At 35.4% G+C, this 24,417-nt stretch overlaps 2 protein-coding genes across 2 annotated transcripts; both read right to left on the minus strand.

Annotated features, from left to right (window-relative positions):
- Positions 1-216: 216 nt before the first annotated feature.
- LOC131079294 (F-box/kelch-repeat protein At1g80440) lies at positions 217-1,368 on the minus strand. The gene has a single exon (XM_058017202.2). The coding sequence runs from the start codon at positions 1,366-1,368 to the stop codon at positions 217-219; it is 1,152 nt and encodes a 383-aa protein (XP_057873185.2).
- A 9,523-nt stretch (positions 1,369-10,891) lies between these two features.
- LOC131079274 (protein LEAD-SENSITIVE 1) lies at positions 10,892-23,615 on the minus strand. The gene is made up of 2 exons (XM_058017183.2): positions 23,257-23,615; positions 10,892-12,006 (listed from the first exon to the last, which is right to left on the minus strand). Exons 1-2 carry the CDS (start codon positions 23,348-23,350, stop codon positions 11,330-11,332), a joined length of 771 nt encoding a protein of 256 aa, XP_057873166.1. The 5' UTR covers positions 23,351-23,615; the 3' UTR covers positions 10,892-11,329.
- Between the last annotated feature and the right edge of the window lie 802 nt (positions 23,616-24,417).

A 24,417-nucleotide genomic window follows, 5' to 3' on the forward strand; every position in this document is an offset into this window, starting at 1 on the left:
AAAATAAGACTAATATCAAAGACAAAAATAAATATATTTTTTTAATAATTTAGATATTTATAAGAAAACACTCACATCAAATTTAGATATTTATAAGAAAACTTTTTCTCTGGAAAAAAACTTCCAGTTAAAAACAAATAATCCTGTAAAAACAGAAAGGTGAAAAATGGTATTTCATTTATCTTTGGAAACAATAGAAACAGTGTCCCTCAGAAATCAAATTTTAATATGAGCTACTGAAAATTCATAGTATGAGTAGTCTTGAGCACTGAAAAAATAATCTCTGGTAAATGGTTGCATGGACTTCCTCCTCTTCACTGTAGTCCACATCCCTGGGTACCCTCCTTCTTCCGATGAAGGCTCATACAATTTAAATACCATGTCTTGAGAAACATTTTCACCCACAGATATCTGATCATACCAGAGTTTAGCACACTCAACAAACTCCATCCCAGGAGAAAACAATCCTATCACTCTCACCTCTTTTTCACAAACATTATAATCCCCAACTTTATAACAGTCAAAGAAATATAAGCTCTCACATCCAGATACACATGGACTGTCTCTCTGAAAGTTTACACATGTCCATAACTTTGTGTTGGAATCATATACCTGTGCACACTCTGAATAGAAATAATTACATACAACAAAAAACTTGCCATCTCTAAAAGCAGTGCTACATCGATTCACAATTGTAGGCATAGGAGGAAGAAGGCTCCACTGATCTTCCTCTACATTATAAACTTCTCCTTCAAATACCATTATGTTATCTCTGTCTCTTCCACCAGCAGTGTAAATCAGTCCATTAATGGAGTCCAATGCACAAGAAAAACCCCAACGACCCACAACCATGTTGGCACCTTTCTCCCATCTACAAGAACAAAAATCATACACAAATGTGGCTTCCAATGGCCCCATTTTACCCTTTTTATCAGGACCCACAAGCCCTATCACTATCAATCTATGACCCAAGTTAACACAGTGTGAGGAACCATAACTGAAGTTGTATGGTAATCCAGATTCAGTGGGTATAGGAGGAAGTCTTCCAAATGAATTGCTGGGACAGTGGTAGATAATAAACTTAACACAAGGCTGGTCATATGATAGAGGAGTTAATCTGAAACGAGCCTGGTCATATGACAGGGGAAATACCTCAACTATAACCAACAAATCCTCTGCCCTCCCAAGTCTCTTTCTATCTAGATAAAACAGAGGATCACTCATTACAGTCCTCCAACTTCTGCAAACAGCTCTGAGATTAAAGAAAGATGTGCATGGCACCCTTGACAAGCATTCTCTTGCAACTTCTTCTGAAAGCCCAGGAAATATCTCTGTTACCTCTCTTTTCACTACAATTCTCTTTGACATTCTTGATAATAGTAAGATCACCACCACCTGCAATTCGTCAGTATCCCACTCTTTTCGATGTGCTTTAAATTATGTAAATCTGGCCTAATTTATATCCTTCCCATTAAAAGAGTATTTTTAGTTTTTAGTTGAACCATATCTATTATTAGCACTGCTTGTGGGTCTCAGCTTTATAAGAAATCGAATTCCTTCCCACTAAAGAAAGGCTATTTTTAGTTTTGCTTTTCTTTTATTTTATCGCTTTTTCAATGCTGATTGGCGGCTGCAGCCTCTTAATAATAGCTAATCTAAATTTAGAGTGACACTTTGACAATTTTAGAGAATTTGTGAATTGATCATGTTCTACTTAGATTGATTGTTGCATTTCACCAAAAGTATTTATATTGACAATTATATACGTCCTTTAGAAACTTGTTATTCAAGATTCTTTCTAAAAATAGATTGATAGATATTTTAAATTTCTAGTAGAGTAATCAATTAATATTAAGATAAATATATATTATAATATTTTTAATTATAAATATAGAATTTTGAGAATTATGGAATGCTTATCTATTTAGCCATATTCAAGTTGACTTGAACCAAGATAATTTCACTACATTATGAAAGAGGATTCAATTTTTTAGTGGGGTGTGAGCGTAGATTCTTTTTTAAAATACATTAATAGATATTTTAACCTTTTAGTAAGCTAACCATTTAATATGAAAAGGTAATTTATAAATACATATTATAATATTTTTTAAATATAAATACAGAATTTTGAGAATTATGGCATGGGTATCTATTAGGAAAGACTTGAACCAGGGTAATTTCACTATAATTTAAAGAGGACTTGATAGTTGAGTGGGGTATGAGTGTATGGGTATCAAATGATTATTGTTTATTAGACTTTTAATTATTATTTATGAAATTAATGATTATAGTTTGAAAATAAATAAAATGACCATTCAATTATTTCTAAAGTGTTAATGGGTAGATAAATTAATGATGTAATTAAATAGATCTAGATATAAGAGTTGAGATTAATTTTAAAATTATTATAAAGTATTATAAACAATCTTTAAACATGTATTGAAATGGAAATGAGGTGATTTAAGATCTCATATCTTAAAATTAGTATATAGTGAACTTTATGTGATGACACTATACAGGAATGTTAGTAAGAAAATTTAATTAAACTAATAAGTAGAAGGATATAATTACTAGAATTTGAGAAATTGAGATTCGTGGCATTGATCTTGTTTAGAGGCACAATCATGTCTTCATTGTACAATCTTTCCAAAGAATAACTGGGTCTTCAATGCTAGCAATGCCTATTCACTCAAAGGTATTTGAAGTAAGGAAAATAGTGGTGTTGTTAAAGAGCATTGATTGCAACTAACATAATGGATTCCAACAAAATGAGTAAAAATTAGGGGTTGATACCTTCAAATATCCTATACCATCTAAATTTCTTTGTTCTCATTGCCTTTATCAATATCTACAATATAAACAAAATTGTCCACTTTCTTGTTCATAACCCTCATTTTCTCCACCATGTAATGAATATTTAAGTGATATTGTACATCAATGTACTGTGTCTATGTAGAGATTCATCTAGATCTCTCCAAATATTCATGGATTATTAAGATCAAATATGCCTAGCCTTCTTTCTATAGTAGATGTTTGACGTTCATCTTCAAGACAAAATTCACTTAGATGGACCTACATTAGGTTTATTACTTGCTAATTTTTACCCTCTCACACCATTGGTGGGAAAATCCATGTTAGTAGATTTTGAACTCATATTATATGTTTTATAATTTCATTAACAAAAGCACTCTTGACCCTTTATGAACATACACACTTAAAACGTTTATTAAATACCTACTACATGTATTTATATATTATGTTTTACCAATATAAATATAAAATATATCAATAATTTAATGACTACAAAATATGTACCGATAGTTGCTTGTTCTTCATGACAAATCTTGTTTGCAGTTTCCTGGCGATTTCATGTGGTTGATTCCAGATTTATAGCTCATTTTGGGTTCTTCTCCAGTCAATTATCGCTTCTGGTTGGCTATTTTTGGGTTCCTGGGACAGTTCTTGTTCAAGTACCAGTTGGTTTTCCTTCATTACCTACGCAATTCTTGGCATGTGGATCCATCTTGGGTGTTGTCCGATGTTCCTTGGCGTGTGGCCGACCTTTCTACTAATCTGCATCACTTGGTTGTCATTTTCCAGAAAGATTTCTTAAATCTTAAGGCCGACCTAATTACACGTTTCATTTCCTGCATCAGTCAATGTAATCTTTTGAGGCCAACCCGGATAGGTTCCAGTGGGTATAAATATGATGTTATGTAATCATTTGTAAGGGCAAAGGAAGTAGAACTTAGAATAGGGATTGAGATTCGTATGTTGTGATCTGGTTGATCTTTAGAGTCTCGGTTGGGATGTTTTTGGCTTGAATCTTGCATGTAACTGATTAACTACCGGATGTTCTTTGATGATAATCTAATGATTAACCGATGATTGTCGAAAGTTCTATGGCTTGAATATGATCTGTTTATATGAATTTGTTATGTTTTCTTGTTGCTTTCGTTGTGTCACTCTTGCTGCATAAATCGGCTGACTCTTTTCAGGGTTCTCAGCAGTTATGGCTGCATCAATTGGTATCAGAGCTAGTTCATGAACCTGTTGTTGGAAAGAGTGTAGTTTGTGTACCGGTTGGTTGGAGAGAATATTGAGGCAACTTGTGGACTTGTTCAGATCATTGAGTGTGAGGCAAAGAAAGGTTTGCAGGTAGACCACCGATCCTAGAGCTTGAGCTTGAGTCTGTTAGTGGGTGGAGACTTGAACAAATCACCAATTGAAGCAGGCTGCAATTTGGACCGGTAGATCGTCATGGAGAGGCAACTGAAAGTTGTGGTTAGATCCTCAAATCCCTGAGGCAGTTGCAAGTACCTATTGATCGATCACCGAACCAGATCAAGCGATGAGACTCATTTTTCAATTAACCCCGAGTTTGATGTAGGAGCACCGGTCTAGTTCTTACCGGTTGGACAGTTTTCAGTGGAATTGCTTGAGAGAATGGCATTTCTTCATGTTTGAGTGTTTAGCATTGTGGTTTTGGGTTTATTCCCTTGTGTTCATGGTTATTATCATGTTTGAGTTTCATAGCATTTGACTTTGTATCCGATATTGTCCTAGTTGGTGTGTTCTTATCGGTTAGCCTGGTTGTATGTTGAGCAAAGATGATTTTGGGTTGCGGTTGATCTATGTGACTTGTGGATCATTTGAGGTGTTGCTTTGGGCCTTGGTCGGTATTCTCGAAGGTCTGTGCATCGTTTGGAGATTGTTCTTAGTGATTTGAGCCGACATGTTACTGTTGCACATTTCATGAACCGGTTGGTCTTTGGGCCGACTTGATTAAGTTGTAATTATTTGCAGATGGTATAAATGGAAGCTTTTGAATCATTTGAAGACAACGAAGAAGTTAGAAGATAGAAGAATTTGTTTTGAGATTGAGCGGAGACGTAGAACCGACGAGATTCTGATCCGGTAGGACTGACGCTGGAAGGCTGAGGTCCGGATTAGGATAGAACTGGCATACTGTTACCGGAAGACAATTTGATATGTGGATGATCTATGGATCTTGCAATTGCATCGTAAGCATTGTTTGTATCATGGACTACGCTCCAGCATGTGGTATGTATAATTCTTCAAATTGTAATAAGATTCATTCACATTGTTTACCGGTTATGTGTTTTGTGTTATTACCGGTTGTTCTTCCTGTTGTTTCTGGCACTTTGTTACCGGTATGCTTTGCATGGTCTATGTGTTTAGCTACAAGGTTGGGCTATCCTTCATTGGATCTCCTTGCCTTGACTGTGTCAGTTTTGATCATTGGCTAGTCTTTTTTAGGATGAGTAAATTAGTTTTGTGTCATGCCACTTCTCAGTTCTAGTTGATGTGGCCCTTCAACACAAAAACATAGATCAACTCATTCAATAATGGTGGTTGGAAGGAAAATCTATGCATTAAACACGCATGTTCCTCTTCTCCCAATGCTTAAAGTCAAATTGAAAGAAAGTGAGTATGTGAATCTGTGTCTCTTATTAAAGGTTGGTCCCAAGACCTTTGTCAATGCTAGCAAGGATGAAGGATGATTGCAAGTAATGGAAGGAGAGCTGGATCAAATTGAAAAAAATTAGACTTGGGAATTATTCCTTATACCTATAGATAAGAATTTCATAGGTACCAAGTGGATCTTCCAGAACAAATTGAATGAGGAAGGAGAAGTGACAAGATGGATGTCAAGTCAGCTTTCTTGAATGGTGATTTAGAAGAATTTTACATAGAGAAACCTGATGGTTTTAAGTTATCAAAGGATCCAGATATGATGAGTTGACTTAAGAAAGACATTGTATGATCTCAAGCAAGCCCCTAGGGCTTGGTATACAAGGTTAGAGAAGTACGTAGGCTTCAAGAAAGGTACTATTAATAGAAATCTTTACATTAGAGTTCAGAAAGACGAGTTTCTTATAGTTGTATATGTTGATGGCATTAATTTTTGGTGGAGATGATACTAATATGAGTAAGATGTTTGCAAAAGAGATGTAGAAAGAGTTTGAAATGTCAATGATTGGTGCTCGTTTCTTTTTTCATTGGACTTCAAATTTTTCAACCAAATAAAGGTATTTTTATTTCTCTGGCTAAGTATGTTAAAGAGATGTTGAAATAGTTTGGTATGGAGGATTCTAAACTAGTGAGTACCCCTATGGCTATTTGTTGTCATTTGAGTAAGGATAATGAGTCACCTCAAGTTGATCAGACTCTTTATAGGTCTATGATTGGAGGACTACTGTATTTGAATGCTTTTGGACCTAATATTATGCATGTGGTATGTTTGGTTACAAGATACCAATCTAATCCTAAGCAATCTCATGGGAAGGTTGTTAAAAGGATATTCAAATATTTGAAGGGCACTCTAAACTATGGGTTGTGGTATAAGAAGGATGACGACTTCTCTTTGAGTGCTTATACTAATATTGGTTGGGTTGGTTGTGTTGATGATAGAAGAAGTGCTAGTTGTAGTGCATTTTTCTTTGGAAACAAATTGGTAGCTTCGTTTAGTAAAAAGCTAAATTCACTATTTTTATCAACAACCAAGGTCGCGTATATTGTTGCAGCATCTTATTGCACCCAGGTTTATGGATGAAGTAGACATTGAAAGATATCAGAATGGTGCATGATGATCTTATTCCTATTATGTGTGATAATACAAGTGTTATAAGCATTTCCAAGAATTTCTATCATATATCACTTTTGTTTAGAGAAGGTTGCAGAACAAGAAGTTGGATTGGAGTATGTTCCTCCAAAGGATCAAATTGCAAACATTTTCACAATGGCTCTTTCAAAAGATACAATTGGGTATCTCAAGGAGAATCTTGGGATCATTACCCCTCCTCATTCGATGCATAAGATGGTGCATCTATATAAGAGGAGAAATTTAAGGTATATCCTTTGTCTCCTAGATTGATGTGGTATACTCCTAAGGAGAAGTAGGTAATTTGTTAGTTCTTGATGATAGGGGAAGCATGTGCAAGGTAAAGAGAGTACAAATTATTATAATATCAGTGGAGAGAGTGCAAACGAATGCTAAAAAAGGGGGAGAGAAAAGTGTGGATAGGAGAGAGTATTGATGAGTAAAGAGTGATAATCAAGTAAATACCTTTGTCCTTGATGTCAAAGGGAAAGAGATAAAGATGAGAGAGAGAGAGAGAGAAGTAAGTGTTGCCATCAATGACAAAGGGGGGGACTGTTGGAAGTTGTTGCCATTAATGGCTAAGTATTGCCATCAATGAAAAGAGGGATTGTTGGTACTTGTAGTCATTGATGGCAACCCTCAACTTGTGTGTTGTCATTGATGATATGTTGTTAATGATGGATGTATATGTTGTTGATGTGGCGTTTGTTGGAGAATGATGTCTCAGGAGCTAGTAAGGTGTTATACAAATGGTTGATGGTTGAAGATGTTCTTTGTTGTGGATGTCCACCTTCGTGGTGTTGATGTCTACACTCTATATGTTGTTGTGATTCTTATGATGATGATGATGATGATGATGATGATATATGATGTTGAAGTTGATGATTGAATATGTTCTTTGTTGATGTCTATATTTAGTATGATTTTGGTGATAATGTGATGATGTATTATGATAGTGATGCGGAGTGATCGTGATTGTAAAGATGTTATCATAAATTAAGATTAAGATCCGAAGCATTAAGTTGAGGATTAGAAGTATTAAGGTGAGGATTAGAAGTATTAAGATGAGGATTAAAAGCATGATGATGAAATTGATGTGTTGTTGATGATCTTGTGTATGCTAAAGGATGACAGATTATCTCTTTTGTTGGTCCTAAGGGAACAAATGGTGCTACAAGATTGTTCAAGTTATTGCAAGTTGATGAAGTGTGGAAATGTAAGAAAGTGTTGTGAAAATTGTCTAGAAGAATGCTCTGCATTCCTCCGCTCTTAGAGATATGGTCTTGCAATTTGGTATTTAATGTGTATGTTTTGTGGACATTGCACTCATATCTTTTCAAGTCCTTTCACTGCAAAAGATGTTTCTAGTGAATACAACATGTTGTTAGTTTGGTTGGTTGTTAGGACAGTTCCAAAAAATGCTCTACATTTCTCTGCATTGATGCTTTTGTTGTTGCCGCTTGGGAGACGTGCTTATATAATATTTGTACAATGTCTCAGCTCAGATTTCAAGTGATGATGTGTACTGCAAGTATGTTTTGTCAATGTTTTCTCTCACGACTATATTTCCTAGCTCTCTGGCTATGAAAAAGATTGTATCAATTTGATTGTGTCAACTTGTTTTGGCTTAACAATATGAAAGAAGTATATGGAAGTATTGTTGGATGTTCAAGGAATGTTTCTATGTGGTCTGCATGACAATGGTTTATCTTTATCGTGCCACATTGTGTTTGGTGTTGGTTTTTAGGGTAATTTGTGGTCTTCCAGCTGACTAGGCCTTTTCTTTTGCTTGTACTATTCTTCTAGGGGTCTACGCTAGCATTTGAGATTGTGATGAGATGTATTTGGGTCCTACTATGCCTTGTGGGGATCCGCATTGAGTGAATCCATTATAAGATAGGTTCAACTTGTTATATGCTACATGTTACCCTGTTGCTGGCTTGGGAGAATGTGCACCAACATGTTTGATGCTTGGAGCTACATGGAAAGATGTATTAAGTTGTTTTAGGTCTTCTATATCTCCTGGATTGGACTTATTTCACTACAAACATTTGTTTTGGTTAACTTGTTGGGATCATTCTTTGTCCCTTGTTCTTGACGACCTAATTGGCATTTGGAGATGTTGTTAAGGACATATATATAGAAGATCATTTCATTTGCAAAGTGTGTGGATTGTGGAAGATGCAAAAGTAAAGCAATATAGTGTGCTGAAATTTTTGGTGCTGAATTGTCAAATGGTTGCTTGAGGCAGTGTGTCAAGAGCACCTACATTCTATGGAGACTATTGAAGGTTGTGATGTTTGAAGGCTTATTCATTTAAAGATACTAGATTTCCACAATCCATTCTAATATTGTTTGTAATTTCTCGATTTGATTGTGTAAACAATTTTTAACCATCAATTAACTACTTAAGACTTATTCATTGTAGCTTATTTATTCATGTAAATTTGGTTTTCTCTTGTGTATGCATTCATTGCTTTATCTTTCATTGTTGCTAATCAGATTTTGGAATTTGAATTATGATATTAAATTTAAATTTTATTCAAGATTGATTAACCCATTAACACACATAAATCGTGTCACAACTACTAGGTCACACCATTAGCTAATCTATTGTACAAAAAGAAACCACTTACGGATTGATCATAAGACCTACCTTCCCTTATCAGTCAAGAAGTAAAAACATTAATACTTTCAATCAACGCTCAGATGTAGGGCAGCCAAAGGATTGTAATTGCATGCAAAGGGAACACCATATACTTGAAATAGAAATTGCAATAACACACCACACTAAAACAATAAAGTGTCAAACATCACACTAAAGCTACATTTATGAAGCAAAAATAATAAAAATGTACATGTGCTTGGCAGCCTCCAATTGTCTGAACAATAAAATAAAACGGAAATGGAACATAAAAGAGCTAGATTTTATATTTTTTAATCTCTGGTGATTGGAACCTTGTTTAATATTCAGGTGCTCGAATGTAATTGACGTTGTGAAATTGATGAGTTGGGTAAAGAGTTGCTTTGTAATAAGATTTATAAGGACTTCTCTGTACAAATGATGTATTCATGGTTGAATCCAAAGAGCTATTTATCACTAGTCTACTTTTGTCTCACAAACATGCATGACAAAATTGATTGTATTCTCTGGGCTTTCAAGAACTCTAATGACATCCGGCAGCTAGGATCTAAGGAGGTTGAACTGGTGACTCGAGGACCCACCAAGAAGAGGATGGAGAATTCCCATCTCAATTTAGCTATTGGCTTTGGGCAAAATGCTTCAAATAGCATTTTTGTAAGTGTAGATTCGATATGAGGTTTGCAATTTCCTATTTTGGTAGGGTGTGTTGTTGCACTTTCTATTTCAAAAAGATGGTGCTTTGCATTTAGTTGGATTTTTTTTGGCTTCCCTTTTTCTAATAAAGCATTACCTAACACGGCCTATACATGGATAAAGCAATTATGTGAAGGACTGAAAAGAGAGGAAAAACCTGAAAAGGTAAAGAGCGGGAGCGTATCTGTAAGAAATGACAGGATTTGTTGGCATGCTTGCGTCAGATCGATGGCTGTGGAGCCAGTTCACATTGATGGAACTTTGCACGCTAAAAATTTCACTTCAATCATAAGAAAGGCAACACAAGGCATGATATTTATTGTTTGTGTTCCTCTTTTGTTGATTTGTTTTGTGTTAGATTTGATGGGTTAAAAACAGGTGACATAACTTCAACCGTTGGGAATGCTACAGTTGGTAACAATGCTGAGGGAAGATCAGACTAAGTGAATTTTTTAGCAAAGGTCTAGCAACATATAGTTTTCCAGAAACTTGTATTGCATGCTGGAAATAAAAGATTTAAATATGTCAAAGGGAAGAAGCAGCAATAGAAGGAGCAGAAGTAGCAATATAGCATGTCATTTTGCGAGGTGGTAATCCCAATCCATGAACATCTCAAAATGTCCATTAAATTTCATATATCACTTTGCCTATCAGGAAACATAATGAATTTTCGAATTATTATTGCGCCAGTCACCTTCAATTTATTGGAGACAATCTCATTAAAATATGATGATAAAAAATGATGCACTACTAAAAACTTAACAGATTACCTTCTTGCTTCGCGTCAATGATCATGTTGAACGGCACCAATGTCACTAAAACTTTAATGCCATAAAATTGACTTTATGATTATTAGAGTGAGTCTTCCTCATCCCTCTCACAGGCCAGTCTTGTTAAAGCTTTAACACCATTTGTTGGATCAACACAAATTGAATCATGAAACATAAAAACAATATAATGATTTCAGAGGCTGCATTAGAATGTTTACAAAAGCCCTTTCTGAAGGCACACAACTAAACCCCAAAAACTACCAACCATCATTTGAGAATCTTCGTGTACAAAGCCAAAACACTTAACCACCCAAACTGACATTGCATCGCTAATATTACGACATTGACAACTGACATAACACCTTTCGGATCGCAACATTTCACAAGGAGGTGATTGTTTCCTTTTGCCTTATATATACTCGTACACACACAAAGAATTGATAGATGTGCATCATTAGAATCCTACATACCCTTTTTGAGCCTTCTGGACCATACAGAATCCTATGTAAATCTGCAGACTAGTTTTCTTTATTTTTTTTTAAAACAAACCTCGAAAGGCACAATTACATAAAAGGCACTGACATAAAGATAATTTCATCAATGAGTCTGTGGCCCTGCAGCTATTGATGCTATAGTTTGTGGGTCACTTAGACTTACTCTAACCATCAAGCTCTCTACTGGAACTCTTGTCACATCCCTGCGAATGCCAATATCAGTTGCATACCTACTCAAACAGTAGAATCCACCTGCAATTGCACTCAAAGCAGCTGTACTTGGAATCAAAAATTGCAAAGGAGATGAGAAGACTGCGGTAAAAACACCAATAACCGATGCTGCTTGACCACTTGGACCAACCCCACTTCTATTTACCACAAGCAAACCAGTCTTACAATAAATGGAAAAATCTTCACAATTGTTTTTGAAAATGTTATAGCAACCAAATCCATTCTCAAGCAAGTATTTGGCCCTATGTATGACTGTCTCTGTAAAGTCTGTCTCTGCAAGTGTGCAAGTTCCTCCTCGAGCTTTTGCAACAAACAGGGCTGATTGGACACCATACTCAAATCTGTACAGATTCCCCCCAGCAAGGAAACAATCAAGACAAGATGATATTACTCCACTATTATTTTGTTGATAATTGCATTTTTGGCATTCATTCCTATTCTGAGAAGATCCTGAGCTTAACAGCAGGATATTGAGCATAGCATCTCCTGCCACTTCTTCATCTCTTCCTCGAATGAAATGAATGACTTGATTGTCCCCAATATAGATACCTGCAAGAAACGAACTATTAAGGATGACATAATAACATATCAGAAAAGGTCAAATGGGATGAGTTTGAAGTGTTCAATCATCAGGGCTTTCATAATGAAGACCTGCATTTAAATCCTGAAGAGACGTGTTACATGCTAATACATACAAATGCTGTGTTTAAATTGAGTAAACTACCACATCCATTCTGCATGTAGCATGCCTCAACCCCAAAAACAAACTACCAATCACAAAAATAATAAAAATTTATTATGACTAAATGAAAATTATGAGGTTTTAAACAGAAACTGCTGTGTTAATCGAGTTAATAGGCCTTGATGGGCATAAGGATATTCTATTCAAGTTCTGTTCGTTCCATCTTAATTATTCTTATTGTCTATCAGTTTATCCTCTGAAGTTCAATACAAAATTGTGCTCTGGCTACTATTCCTTAACAAGCTGTGGTCTTCTGAGATTTAACATTCTATAGCACAAGTGCAATATTCTAGAACTATTTAGAGTGTTTTGAATAGAAGAATATGTAAAACCCTTTCCACGTTGTAGCATTTCAACAATTAAGCTAATTATTTCATCGCAATTTTCTGGAACTCTGGTCTTACTGGCATATAATTTCTTCATGAAGTTTCCATAGAAAAACCAATGGACATTTGATGATCGACTTGAGAGGCTTGGTAAATGTATTCTCTTTTGTATAATACCCTTTTTTCTGAGTCATATGATTGTATTTTCTAATATAAATGTTTTTGGCTGGATGTTTCCTTGTCTTAAATTGGCAATTAGAAAGAAACTTTTGGATACTCTGCAAATCCTCCAAAAGTTAATACCATTGGATAATTGATAAAATAATGAGCTTCAATATAAACGCAAAATTAAACCTTTTCTGATGTATCGGACTTAAGATTTTATTATTACCCTAATGCAGAAGAAAACCCCATGAAACAGTTATCCAATTGCAAAAGCACACAAAACAAATCAGAAAAAAAAGTAGGCAAGGATGAGAATTTAAATACCCACACAACATCTTAGATATATTATTATAGAATTGCCATCTTCGAGCAGGGTGGAGAGAATGCTTTAAAGCTTGAACTACATTCATGAGAATGTACTCTATGGTCAATTGTGAAAACTGGCACCCATATGAATCACCTATGTTGTATAAACAACGACAACAATAATCAATAGCCTCCATCAAAGACTTGTGTTAAATAATTTAAAATTTTTCCCTAAGTTTCTTGGTGCTCTGCAATGAGCCAATCTAAGACATAATTGCATGGTCATTATTTCATGTTCCTTGCCTTGATCCCTAGGTCGCTTTGTTAATTGGCTATATCTCACATGTCATGATTGAGTACTAGTTTAGATTTATGGCAGCCTTTGTTCCTTACAACTCATTCTTGCATCTGGAGGTTTCTTGGTTTGTAGGCAAGTCAATTCCCACTTGCCATTGGATCACTTTGATGATTGGACCAATGGTCCAGAGGCCTTGCAGTCTAGTTTTGTGCCCTTGGGCTTTTGGGCTTCGCCAACTATCCATCATGTTCATTCAATGATTCTCAACAGTCCATGGAAAATGAAGTTTTATTGGCCTAAGTTCCACCATTGATCTGTTTCTTCTGGTAGTGAACTGCTTCTATGTGGATGGTTTCATAGTGATTAAGGCTGATTCTAAGTGGCAAAGAAGAATGGGGTCCAGAGATATAACAACAGGCAAAGGTGAAATGGACATAATGAAAGAAAATACGATAACATTAAAGCCATGACTTAAATAAAGAAAACTTGTAAATATTTTAATGTTCTGTTGTTGCCCTCAAATAGAAAGCCCTAATTTTTAATACGCAAGTGCCCTAATTTTTTATTTTTGATCATTAAGTGTGAAGAAAAGAATGTTACAACAATGAAAAGGAAGAGGCAGAAAGGTCAAATTTTGGGATTTTGGCCACAAGAATCAAACTTTGGGATTTTGTGCACACCTCGGTAGTGTTGCCAGGGGATTTTTCAGAGATCTAGGTTGCTTGCAACATACCAATTTTTTCCCGAGGCAGAGAGTTTCAGGAATGTTTGGGCGGCTTTAGATTTCATGTAATTATACTTTTGTAATATCCCCACTTTGAAATAGAATTTAATAATAAATGATAATAATAAAATTAAAATATAAAATGATATAATTAAATATGATTAATAAAAAATTAATTAAGTTAATGAAAAGTCAAAAGACATGAAAGGAAAAGTTGTGACTCCCTCAACAATGATATATAAAAGGGAGAAGGAAACCTCATTTGAGAGGGGGGATAATTTGGTGATGAGAAGTGCAGATTTGATTTAAATAATAAGTGCAGATCTGATTATGAAAGGTTGTGTCCCTTTCAAATGGTAGAAATAATGAAGAGTTACACTCTTTCAAAGGGTGCTAATGGTGAAAGGGTATGTCTCTTGCCAAAGGGCATACATGATGAAGAGGTGTGACCTCTCCCTCAAATTGAGAGATATAAAGGGAAGGAATCAAAAGCATCTAGTGACATCACCATTGATAAGATCAGATCAGAATTGTTATCAAGTTACAGGAAGTAACATTTGTATTCTTTATGGTATGCCTCCCAATCTGCAGGCAACATCTACAGTGCGAACTCCAACCGCAGGCTACAATCTGCGTACAGGTAAGAGGGGTTAAGAAGTCTTAAGGTATATATGTGTGTGGACGTGCCACACACACACATATGCATTTTTATGAATACATATATCTCTAATGATTACTTATATGAATGTAGCAATAAAGATAGGAATCTATGTAGAATATGCATGTATATTTAGGATCATTAGAAAGATTAAAGAATATGTAAATGAAGACGTAAATTATGGAATGGAAAACAGTAATGAATTATAAAATGTAATATTAATGTGATTATATGATGAAGGTTATAAGGAAGAAATTCCCTTATCCTAATGGAGGGATTATGATAATCCCTGGAGGGCAGTATATACTGAATATCTATATGCATATATATGGCTTGGTTGACTAAGTTCATCCAAGAAGAGACGGATCTGGCCGGTCCCCTCTGAGGACTTGGATGATGGGATGCATCATCCAAGGCAAAGAATTGACATAGGGTCTTCCTTGGATGGCTTGGGTGTAAGAGGTTACACCCAAGACAGCAATCGAATTAACCTTCAATTTCCTGGAGGGCTTGGATGTAAGAAATTACATTCAAGAAGGAGTCGAATTAACCTTCGATTTCCTAGAGGACTTGGATGTAAGAAATTACATTCAAGACAGGAGTCGAATTCACCTTCGACTTCCTGGAGGGCTTGGAACCAAGATGGGTTCCAAGAAGGCGAGCTTCACGGCCGCCTAAGGACATACTTTCGTATGGCAATCATATCCTTTTTATTAGATAAAAGTTGCGATTATGTTAAGTAAGTATTTTAAAGTTAGATTGCAATTTAGATTACTTCTATATATATATATATGTTTGTTGTATTCTAATAATCTATTTTGCAGGTTAATGATGTTGATTTTGTAACTAGGTTAGAAAAATAAATAGGATTCGGATTGCCTCAAGGCATCATCCAAATCCTTATAGGGCAGGGCCCTATCTATTGTATTTATGTGTAAAAAGGGCTGGCCCCCTTATATCCTCCACGCCAAACATAAAAGAAACTCACACTTCATTATAGGGCCGACCCTATAATGAATTGTTCTAAGTTAAGCCTACACTCCAAACGTGTGGACCTATCCACATCTTTGTTATATGCAAAAATGGTTTTAGCGCCCAAGGTTAAATGGGCCGACCTAGAGATAAGTTAAAAGATGTACCTCATATATATTCCAGCCACTTGCAAGGCTTAAAGGCGATATACACATTCAGCGAATATTATCTCTGTTATCAAGCAGCGAACTACCTTCAGTGATCAGCGAATTTCATCTAGAAGACAGCAAACATATCCAGTGAGCAGCGAACATATCTAGAAGACAGCGAACATCATCAATACACAGCAAACCCTATTGGTATTGCAGTGATAGCACAGCGAACTTGCTCAGGAGCACAGCGATCACCTTTGGAGGTCTGCAAATTCCATTTAAGGGGCAACCAACTTCATTCTTGTGAAAGTAACATCGGCAGATAAGCTCTCTATTACAGTGTGCCCTAGGTTAGAATTATTACTGTGATTAGTTTAACTTCAAGTGTGAAGCTCATTGTAAATTCAATTGATTATTGCCTAATCAGATCTGAGGATCTGTTGTTGCTGGGTTTTTCCTCCTAGAGGGAGGTTTCCCCAGGGTACTTGTGTCTTTGTGTTCATTTGCTTATCTCTATTAGGAGCTAATTCTGATTTCTGGGTTCTTATATTAATCTGAAAGGCTAATTTCAACAAATGATGTCTAACTAGTAGGGACATTACAACTTTGCAAGCACAATTACTCTTTTCCTGGAAGATTTGTTGGCAGATATTCTCATTAAGGATTTTTTCAAGTTTTATGTGCTGCAGGCATTTATTATTTCCTACTTTCTGTCCTTTTTCCGCTTCTAGGTCCACAAATATTGTTTATATGCTTGTAGCGAACATATCTAGAAGACAGAGAACATCATCAATACACAGCAAACCCTATTGGTATTGCAGTGATAGCACAGCGAACTTGCTCAGGAGCACAGCGATCACCTTTGGAGGTCTGCAAATTCCATTTAAGGGGTAACCAACTTCATTCTTGTGAAAGTAACATCGGCAGATAAGCTCTCTATTACAGTGTGCCCTAGGTTAGAATTATTACTGTGATTAGTTTAACTTCAAGTGTGAAGCTCATTGTAAATTCAATTGATTATTGCCTAATCAGATCTGAGGATCTGTTGTTGCTGGGTTTTTCCTCCTAGAGGGAGGTTTCCCCAGGGTACTTGTGTCTTTGTGTTCATTTGCTTATCTCTATTAGGAGCTAATTCTGATTTCTGGGTTCTTATATTAATCTGAAAGGCTAATTTCAACAAATGATGTCTAACTAGTAGGGACATTACAACTTTGCAAGCACAATTACTCTTTTCCTGGAAGATTTGTTGGCAGATATTCTCATTAAGGATTTTTTCAAGTTTTATGTGCTGCAGGCATTTATTATTTCCTACTTTCTGTCCTTTTTCTGCTTCTAGGTCCACAAATATTGTTTATATGCTTGTAAGCCAAAAAAGGATATATATTATGTGCAAAACTTTACCCATTTTGCAGCAAATATGTGCAAACTTGAAAATGAAGGCGGGTATTTTAAGTTAGTTCAAAGAATCAAACCTCTAGTTACCTCTACAAGTGTGTATTATTCGTATGTCTTGTGCTTACTGGTGTGTTTACAACTTTACATCAATAATTAAAATACTCTATTTTTCTATATATTCATTCATGTTGTATTGAAAAATATTTTCGCTATGCCTTCTATTTTGCAGACAAGAAACCTTGACTTGTGTGTTTGAGGGAGTTCTCATCTCCTTGGAGCAGTATTTGACCTTGTACGAGGTTAGAGAGACTAGGAACTCGAGAAAAACTGGAAGCATGCACTGTGTTGTAGGAGGTTAGAGAGAATAGAAGAGTATTGCAAATCTTGGCATGTAGACATCAAAGGAAAGATAACAAGAAAGTGAAAGAACTCTTCCCATCTTTTAAACTACTACGCTTTTGCAGGATGAAAGGCATACATAAATAGGGGAATGATACATAATGATGGAAAGAGGCAGAGAATAAACAGAGATAACACAAAGAGCAGGAATAAAATAACAGAGAACATAGATTTTTTCTGCTGCAAATATTTATACTCCTATATTAAAAATATAATCTAGTTTACAAAATAGATCTGCTGCTCTTTGATCAGACAGAGTCCCCTGTTTCAGACTGTAATTTTCTGTTGCTATATCCAGACACACTAACTTCTGCCCTCTCCTTTTCTGAGACCCCCAGCACACACAAGACTGCCCCTGTTCTGTTTATTAATCTGTGGTGCAGCAAAACGTTTCTAGACTCCTCCTTTTATTTAATATACATTTTATTCAAAACCTACCGGTTCTGGTTATTAATCTGTGGTGCAGCAAAGAGTTTTTAGACTATTCCTATTGTTTAATATACATTTTATTCAAAACCTACCTCTCATCTATTCGCATGCACAGTAAGACTAAGGAGAGCTGCAAAAGCAAAGGTGTTAAAAATGCTATGCATTGTAAATCTACAATGAAGATTATAAGTAAATTTTATATTAAAAACTGTCCTGTTTTCAATCAAAATAGACAGAGATTGAAACGACAGCATACGGATGAAGAGAAAGAAAGTCTACGGAGAAGTAGATGGGGCAATTGGGGATTAATTTCAACACATAAAAATCTAAAAACTAGTTCATTTAATCAAACAACCAAGAACTCAATACGACATGGAATAAAAAGAGAGATTGTTTAGTACAATGAAAAAACTGCCAGGTTCAGCAGGATGGCCGCTGCATTATTGATGGGGTGATTTTGAATGTGCCATTTATTCCATTTGTGGCATAAATTTTCATCCTAATGCCCATATTGGTTTTTCTCATTTCAAGGAAATAAGAAGAGTAACTACAGAAAGAACATGCCCACCATTCCTATTTGTGAGAGAGACATAAGTACAATTCTAATAGAAGGGTAACAAGGGACTCTGAGAAGAATTGAAAAGTTCTAGTTTGTTTTATAAGTACAAATTGTTGGTGCATTGAGTAGCTTGCTAAGTATAGCAGTAGGAGATTGTTGTATCTTATCTGAGCTCTTTATAATTGCTTTATCCAAAAGTAGGAGGGGAAGCTAAACATTTGTCTCTTCCAGCTGGTTTTCCCAACAAAGTGGTTTCCTTGTTAGAAATTCTTGCATCATTTGTAGTGGTAGTTGTTTTATGTTGTTTCATCTTTGTTTTCATGCACCTACCGTACTGTTCATTAGCATTATAATCTTTCAATTTGAAGTTTAGTTAAGTAGGACACTGAAGCAAATCTCTAAATTTCCAGCAGACACTGAAATTCGAGAGATTACAACATAACAAGAGTAAAACCAATTTAAGTCAGAGCCCTTCCTCTTATGTAGGTCTTGGACCTTACAGAGACAATTTAGAGTCCTTCGTTCTGATTCATAAAATAAATTATTTCCACATAAATTGGAGTAAACTATTCAAGTATCATAAATGCAAGGAAGAGTTTTGCTTTGAACTATTCAAAATAGGTTTGATAATCCAGAAAAAATCCTTTCAAGCTGCATTTGTAATGGTAAAATACTTGGAACCTTTCGAACATGCTTGCTGATCCTAAGAGGGTTGTAATGGAACCCACAATGTTTTTGAAAGTGTCCTAAGCCTTTAAGGCATGTATGTTGCTTCTTAGCATAATAGAATTTCAACAAAATGCAATGTGCTTTTCTTTCAACAAAATATAGCAGCTGCTGAGAAGTTGCCCCAAGCTGCTTGACCTGTACAAATTGGTAAACCCTAAATACATGGTAGCACTAACTAGGATTGAGATTGACTTGGCAAACCAAAAGTATAACTGTAATTCAATTACTTGAGATTTAATTAAGGAAATCTTGGGAAATTAAACACCATTAAAAATTCATAAAAATAGGAAGAGAAATGTTGTTTTTGTTAATTCAAGCCAAATAAAGGGAAAAAATGTTTCTTTTCAATTTGGTCCAGCCTAAAACATTTTTTATGTTTTTTTCTTTCCAAAACTAGAAAGGGGTCTACAAGAATCAGCCCCCAATAGTCTCGGGAGGTAGCACCAATCCTGGGTTATGCGGGCAATAGCCTCCAATGGGGTCATGGGGTAGAGTCCTTGTCATGGGGTAGAGTCCTTGTCATGGGGTGGTGTCCTAAATGAGGGCTGTCCTAAATAAGGCCACAGAAAACTTCATGGTATATTCCATTTTCATAATTTTACTACTTTTAACCAATCTCCAAACAGACCAAACCCTTCAAAAAATGTGGGTGTCGAAGCCATAAGGTAGTAATTAGGCCCTAAATGAGAATGGAATGGATATTCATTGAAGAATGAGTGTCCTAATTGGTTCAATGTTAAGTTTTTGGAAAAATTCAAATCCATTTTTGAATATTTAAATCTGCAACCTCAAATTGAGGATTTGACTGAAAATTTAAAAACAAGTATTTTTAGACAAATCGAAAACTTGTGGTTTATTTGCAATTAAACTGGCCCTGGGAATTTTTAAAAAAATTACAAGCAATATAACAACTGAAGACTAAATGCCTATAAACTAATCACGAAACCAAGAAATTGAATAAAGAAATTTTATATTCAATATTATGGAGACAAGTTACAAAGAGTATCATATATAGGCTTCTTGAATATATAAATTTTGAAGATGACATATCCAAGAGATATGAGTTTAACTCTCAACCACTCTCAATCAAAAGGTGAGTTCACTCAGTCTAATGGAGACAAAGGTGGCCTTGACAAAACAAAGTTGGCACCTAACTACCATTAATCAAGAGTTAATAAAGTAGTGGTGGCATTTGTGTACTTCAAGTGTCACATGTTATTATTGGCTACTTAGACGAGAATAATTAAATATTAGTATTATTTTAATTAAACTTATTGAACAAGAACAATATCACACTCAAGATAGAACATATCCAAGGTAAATAAAATATTACATCAACACCCCCCATAAGTGCAATCAGGAGAAATGAAAAATAGACATGAGTCTTGGCAATTAGGTCATGTTAGGTACCCATGTACAATGATGATCCTCTTGAAAAGAAGGACAAGACTTCCCCAAGAGAAGATGAAGGGAGAAGGTTTAGAATGAAGAGAAAATACAAAATCATAAGATCAACCCCACCGCCACCCAAAATCACAAAATCATGAGATCACTATGCAAATTATGATGATAGATCTTTATAACAATTCCATTTGCCAAATTAGTAGAGTGATCTTGATCTCAAAGTTTTACAGATGCCAAATTAGGCCATAAAGTTAAAAGTACAATGTTATGATAGAATGAGATCAATCAAACTATCCCAATGAGAAACATGCATTTAAAATGTTACTGTATAACCCAAACAAAGCCTTGTAAAGGTGTTGCTCATTTTCCAACATGAAAATATACAATTTCTGAAAAATCTAGACAACAATATAAAAAACCATCTACACCACTGCAAAGCTCTCTAAAAGTTAACCCAAAAGAGCCTATATAAGCATGAACGAGACCTGTAAAATTTAGTTGCCAAATGCAAACTATTAATGCAGAGAAGAGAATGTTGTCGTCATCTTGACGAAATTGTGACATCAGCAGACACCAAGTGTGAAAATCCCCTTGTTTGATGGAGTATACTCCACAATGCCAATAATATTGTCTAAAATCCTCCAAAACACTTTTTGTATTGCAATTATTTTTGGGAATCTTGCAGTTGCCAAGTTATCTGGGTTGATCCTCCACCTCAGCTGCTCTAGAGTTCAATAAAACTGATTTTCTGCTACCATTCTGAGCCCATGGTGAAAAGAAAACCATAATGTTTTGGTACCAGAATACCAATTAAATTTTTATAGGCAGACTAATCAGCGAGCATGACAGACAGTCAAAACTACAGTGCTCCTCAGAGTCATCCACCTCAGAGCCCATGGTGAAAAGAAAACCATGGTGTTTAGGTAGCAGAACACCAATTAATTTTATAGGCAGACTAATTAGTGAGCATGACAGACAGTCAAAACTACAGTGCTCCTCAGAGTCATTCACCTCATTAATTTTTCCACCCAGATAGCCCTCGTTAAAGTGGATACCAAGTCAGACATGACAGATCCTACAATAAGCTCTGCTGAGCATAACCATAATTAAGAACATGGAAACATCCACATTGCATAGGTTCCAATTGAATGCAAACAGCTGCTTTGCTCCAAATTTACATGTTGCAGGCTACAATCTTATCCAATAGATTAAGAAGAGAGATTTGCTAGATAAAAGGCCTCCGTATTTGAAATCTCACTAAGTAAAGCAGAAATTCCTGATTTTATAGAAACCGTTTTAAATAACCACAAAATTAACTTACTTCCTTATAAGCCCTTGGTGGTGCTTGAGCCACTCCAGCCTCACAAATCCCAAAATCAAAACAAAAATAATTTTCCTTGCTAAGTAAATGAGGAATTTGGATCCTATTATTAATGCCTTATTTCCATTTGATGTTTTCTAGAAGTCATACTAACTCAATCATAGACATGCTCTGTAAAAATTTTATGATATGAGGAAGCATTCATTATTAGGCTGGGGTTCCATGGGGGATCCGGATATATTTTTAAGGATCAGGAGATCTCATGAAGCAAAAACAAAAATTGCTACAGGATTAACTGGAATTTTTTCCTAAAGAATAGCAGCCCCTATTTTTTAGGCCTGCAGATTTTGAGTGGGTGGAATACTCTTTTAAGCTTAAATTGCACTACAAAATTCATGGGACCACCGGCTTTAAAACAATCCTAAAAAATCTCAACAGCACCCACTAAAAGCTTTTAGGAAGCCCCTCCATGGGGTTCGCTAATTCTCATAGTAGACTAGTCACCATTTATAGCTGCCCAGGCCTATTCCTGCTAAAAAGTTGAAAACATTATCATAGGGCAGGTGATTATAACAATCGCTCTGTGTATATTCTCCAGGTATTATCTGAGGAACCAATCCTATCGCGTATCTAATATCTTTAATCATCAGTTTCAAAGCTGGATAAAATAAAATTAGTTTCAAAGTTTTGGTGGTGTAATGGTAAAGGGACGCTCGCAACAGCAAATTAAATTAGAGTTTTAAGGTTTTGTTCATTTGATGAAGCTGAGGTATAGATTTCTGGAAAATACTACATAAATCCGTTTCCAGTTATGTTACTGAACTCATCAGGCATTGACAAATTCACCCAAAGACTCCAAATCCGAGATGATAAATCCACCAAGTAGACTCTCCAAATCTCCCACAACAAGAAGGTTTAACTGTGCCCTAAAAATTATATGGTGTATTTCAGCCTGACCGATATGTAAAATTATTCAAAATGTGACTGGAGCTTACCGAGAAGAACACTTAAAAATGCGTTGAGATCACAAATATTCTAATATAGCATTTAAATGAGAAATATATATACAGTTGTTGAAATTCGAAAATCGCTTTTCATGACTTCTGTTCCATCTGGAATTAAGAAGACCATTCAAGCAACAAAAGCTACAGGTGACAATTACTTAAAAGGAAAAGAACGATAAATGCAAAAACGATGGGAGTTAAAAGACGAGTGAATACCGTGATGAGCATAAACATAAGCGCACCGCCATGAATAGATATGATCTCCTGGTTTCAAATCTTCTCTGCTGATTTTGTTTGAGAACAAGCCCATGATTTACAATGTGCTATCTTAATTTTCAGGGAGATTGAAATATTGCCGAGGAATGGATTGGATACTAATTCATCTGGGTACATGATCTATTTCTAAATGTGGATTTACTTGGGTATTCCTTGCCGATGGAGAAAGTACAGTTTGGGTGGCTTTTGTGGCTTACTAAGCAAGTTTGTTTTGGTTTTTCGGTTTAGTGGTGCTCGGCTTGTGGACCCAATTTCAGGGGAAGGCGTATCCGTATTATACCTGCAATAATGAGGGGAAGAGCTCCTGTTGATGTTCCAATAACGGTTCATTTCTTATGCTTCTAATTATTAACTTTTAAAAATGAAAAAAATTAACTAAAAATTCATTATTAAATTTAATATGTATTAATGGTCATTTATTGTTTAACATTTTGGATCATAATTGGTCCAATTGTGCAGCTTTATTGGTATCCATTGCATACAACTATTGAACATTTGTGCATAAGTATTGTCAATATTAAGTGCACAGTTATTGAGGCATCTTTAAACAAGTATTAGGCAACACTTTGAAATGTGTATTTTTTTCTACCCTTGCACGCATAACAGAAAAACAATAGCTATAAGTTGTAAAGTTGCATGCGGAGACAACCAAAAAAAATCATCAAAATCAGATGTGTCGTTCAGAATATGTGGGTGTGCGAAGTTAGCTATAACAACTAATGGTACACTCCCCCTATTGATATAAAGGAATAGGATGTGGGTCTATGAAATTTTATTCTATAAGCAAATGTATTAGCTAGAGGAGATAAATTATTGTTAACTAACAATTGGACCTTATTGTGTAATGGGCTTCTTAAAGAGGGGTGTCTTTGGACCTTGGTGTGTAATGGGTCTCTTAAAGAGGGGTGTGTTGCTTCTCAAATATGCACATGTTAAATATTAAAGATTTGTCATTATTATTAGATTTTAATGATAGATTTAGTCAATGAATGGGAGATTATTGCACATATCTCTAATGCACAGTTAGAGTGGTGACCCTTATCATAATATCAACAAATTTATCTTTCATACACTCAAACAAATATTTTCTCATACATTTGC

Source organism: Cryptomeria japonica, chromosome 4, assembly GCF_030272615.1.
Source record: "Cryptomeria japonica chromosome 4, Sugi_1.0, whole genome shotgun sequence".
Classification (NCBI taxonomy): Eukaryota; Viridiplantae; Streptophyta; class Pinopsida; order Cupressales; family Cupressaceae; genus Cryptomeria; species Cryptomeria japonica.